Source organism: Cariama cristata, unplaced genomic scaffold (genome assembly GCF_000690535.1).
Source record: "Cariama cristata isolate BGI_N322 unplaced genomic scaffold, ASM69053v1 scaffold36459, whole genome shotgun sequence".
NCBI lineage: Eukaryota > Metazoa > Chordata > Aves > Cariamiformes > Cariamidae > Cariama > Cariama cristata.
Window position 1 is genome coordinate 1 of NW_009638030.1, and position 3474 is coordinate 3474.

The window sequence follows — 3474 nt, forward strand, 5'->3', positions numbered from 1 at the left end:
GTGCTGGGGTTGGGGGCTGGTGGCCTGGATGAGGGGCGTCTGGCAAATCCCTCCCCAGTTCCCATGTTCCTCAGAGGCTGTCAGGGGTGGCATAAGGTGTCACATGCTGCGCTCTGGCATGGGAGCACTAAAGTCATCATCCCTGTCCCCCCCTTGCATGTGGCTGGGTTCCTTCACTCGGCATGTGAGCCCATGGCTCAGCATGGTTTCTCCTCCTCACCGCCTTCCCTTTCTCTACCCAGACTTGGCCATCGACGTCCCTGGTCATGGGAAGGTGGTGGTTGACATTGGCTATGGTGGCACTTTCTACGCCTTCCTCAGCGCCGAGCAGCTAGGCCTTGATGTGTGCTCTTCGAAGACCAGAGACCTCGTAAATGCAGCGAGTGCGGTGACGGAAGCAGTGAAGAAACAGGTATGGCAAAGCACTGCGGTACCCCAGCTTTTCCCTTTGGGCTAACTGCACCAGACCGAGGCCCTTTATTCCCCCAAGATGCTCAGGGTGGGAGAGAGTCCCATCCTTCCAGCCCCACATTGAATTTCAGAGTCTTCCTCCAGCCTCACAAGGATGTGAGAAGGAGCTCACTTTCCTGCTGCTGCATCAGTCTCTGTTACTGGAGAAGCAGAGGTGGAAACGCAGCAGTGTGGCCTTGTCCCCTTCCTCTGGGCTCAGGAGGAAGCTGTACTGCGCGTACTGCGCGCACTGCTGACTGCCCAGCTGCTGCGCACGTTGGTGAACCTGTCTGTGCTGTTCCCAGTTCAAGCTTCATCACCCTGAAAGTGAAGACCTGGCTTTCCTCTACGGCACCATACTGACGGATGGGAAAGATGCCTTTAGTGAGGAGCCCACCACCAACATCTGTGTGTTTGCAGATGAACAGGTACAGAAACGGGCTCTTCTCAGACACACAAGGCACCACCTTTTCCCCTTCCTACATCCACTGCCGAGATGAGGGACGGTTCTGCTGCTCCTTGGTTTGGGCGGTGATGATTCCTTCTGCTACAGTGATGTCTCTGAAGAGCTGAGTGTCACTTAAGACATACTGGTTTAGTTCCTAATAACAGAAATACTTCTGCACACCTTAGATGGTGGCGTTTAAAAAAGGTTCATACCCATGTCCCATAGGTAGGAATTTCCCAAGAGTTCAGGGCCTGAGGCGGGATCCCAACATAGTGCACGTCCTTAAAGTCGTAATCTAGGGAACAGTTGCTGGGAATGAACAGAGCAAGAGAGAAAAGAGGGGGTGTAAGCTTCTGTCCTTATCTGCAGTGGTTAAGGTATCACATAAATAGCAGGGGAAGTTTTGGCTGGACTTCCCAGAAGTGAGGAGTGTGGAGCATTGGGACAGATCACCTTGGAAGTTGGCCAATGCTGTGTTTTTGGAGGTTTTAAAAACCAGGCCGGCCAGCAGCAGTCTCAGTTAGTGTAAGGAGAACTGATCCTACCTTGACGTGTGAGAATGGGGAAGGTGGCCAGTGCCCCTCAGTCCTTTGGCTATGATGCTGGGAAGCTTTCCAGTGCTCCCTCAATAGCCTCAATATTTATTAGATCATTCATCCCTACAAATTTGCGAAAGCTGATCACAATCGAAAAGTACCCCAAACCTGCTTGTTTTGTCTTCTCATTTGTGAAGTATCCAGATTCTGTACAAAACCCAGGGCAAGTGGGGTTTCCCCCAAGTGCAGTGTAAAGGTGGCAAAGAGAACTGAGGGAAGCAATATTGTTTTCTATTAAAACCCCAAATACTAGAGCTGGTTCATCTTCTCTTCTGAATGTAGGTTGACCGAAGTCCAACAGGTTCAGGTGTGACAGCTCGCATTGCCTTGCAGTACCATAAGGGACTCATCCAGCTGAATCAGACCAGAACCTTTCGGAGCAGCACCACGGGGTCCTTGTTCACTGGGAAGGCAGTGAAGGCAAGTAGCTTCTGCTGGACTTTCCCTCTGTCTTGAGGACTGCTGGAAAAGTGCTGTTGCCTTGGCTTAGTGGAGAAGCAGAAAAGCCTTTCTGTGCCTGGGGAAGGGCGTATGGAAGGAGAGAGGTGCCTGGGGGTCTTGCCCTCCTACAAGCCTCATGCCTCAAGCTTTTTTATTAGAGAAGTGAGAAACAGTGAGACCTTGTTCTGTTGCATGGCTTCCCTGCAAATCCTCTCTCAGCCATCAGGAAATGACTGGGGTGAGAAATATCTCCGATGCTGATGTAGACAAATCAGTCCGGTCGGTTCTCAGTGGCAGCTGAGGGTGGGTTCCTGGTTTAGTCCCCTCTTCCCTGCTCAAAGGCTGAGCGCATTGTTCGGAGATGCAGAAGCTGGGTCTGTGCATCCGGGTTTCCAGGCCCAGCCCATGACATCTGGCAGCACGTGGCTGTGAAGGTTTGGATGTGCTCCAGGGAGCTCTCAGTCTTCGGGTGCAAGTGGCCACAAGCTTATCAGCCTGCTTCGAGAAAACTATGCTATGGCAGTGCAGGGGCTCCCGAGCTCAGAGCAGGGGTAGCAGCGGTTGTGCAGGTGTGGAGCTCGTGCCGGCAAGGTGAGGTGGTAAAAGGGCTGCTGCACACTTTGGGTGTACCTGGGCAGGGCAGAGCGCTCAGTGAGGGCTGACTGTAAGTGCCAGGTAGCGCTGGCGTTTCGTGGGACTGGGAGAGCGGAGAACCTCCTGTCGCCTCTGTCCTAATCCTTATACCTCTGCAGGAAACCAAGTTTGGGGACTACAATGCTGTTGTCGTGGAAGTCTCGGGAGAAGCCTTTTATACTGGTACAGCCACCTTCACTATCGAAGAGGAGGACCCACTGAAATATGGCTTCTTCTTCAAGTGATCTGAACCACTGGGCAGTGGCAAAGTCTCGTTGATGGTGCTGTGCTTCTCCTGCCCAGGCATTTCTGTTCTGCTTCTCCACACAGCTTGTTGCAATATGCCAGAGCAACAGGAGCAGCTTTTGGTGGTGTGACAGCATCTGTCGTGTTTCAAGATAACATGCTGTGTTCTCCTGTTGTGATTAGCATATATGGGCTGCTCTGAGAAGCCATAATCTTTTCCTTCTTTTTTTTTTTTAATAATTATTCACAGAAAATGGAGCTGATCTTAGAGAGCTGTCTTCAAATTTATGTGCCTTTGCTACATCTGCAAATTCCTAATTTCAAAGCCAGATTTCTATTAAATGCCAGCTGAAAACACTGTCTGTCTCCTCTTGTTTTCACTCCTGGAGCTCATTTCCAGGACTCTGCCGAGTGTGTGACAGCTCTTGGTTTGAATTGCCTGCTCTTCCTCGATGCCTCCCGCTCAGCCAGCCATGCTACTCTGTCTCATGCCCCAGCTTCCCCGCTCTGCCCTGCTCAGGCCTGTTGAGACACCCCCTTCCTCACGGCACTCACTTCACCCCTGCCAGAGCCCTCCTGCGCCCCGGGGATGGATGCAGGTATTTGCTCAGAGCTTCCTACCATACACTCCCCACTGCATGTCCACGCCATGCTGCTTCC

The 3474-nt window shown here is 52.1% G+C and overlaps 1 protein-coding gene across 1 annotated transcript; it reads left to right on the plus strand.

The window, feature by feature from the left end:
• Window positions 1-201: 201 nt before the first annotated feature.
• On the plus strand, window positions 202-2813 carry L3HYPDH (L-3-hydroxyproline dehydratase (trans-); the record flags this gene model as incomplete). Its single annotated transcript, XM_009708568.1, is given in 5 exon segments — window positions 202-239; window positions 242-412; window positions 756-878; window positions 1777-1914; window positions 2688-2813. Coding segments are annotated over 5 exon segments (596 nt in total), but the record flags the coding sequence as incomplete, so codon positions are not given.
• Window positions 2814-3474: the final 661 nt, after the last annotated feature.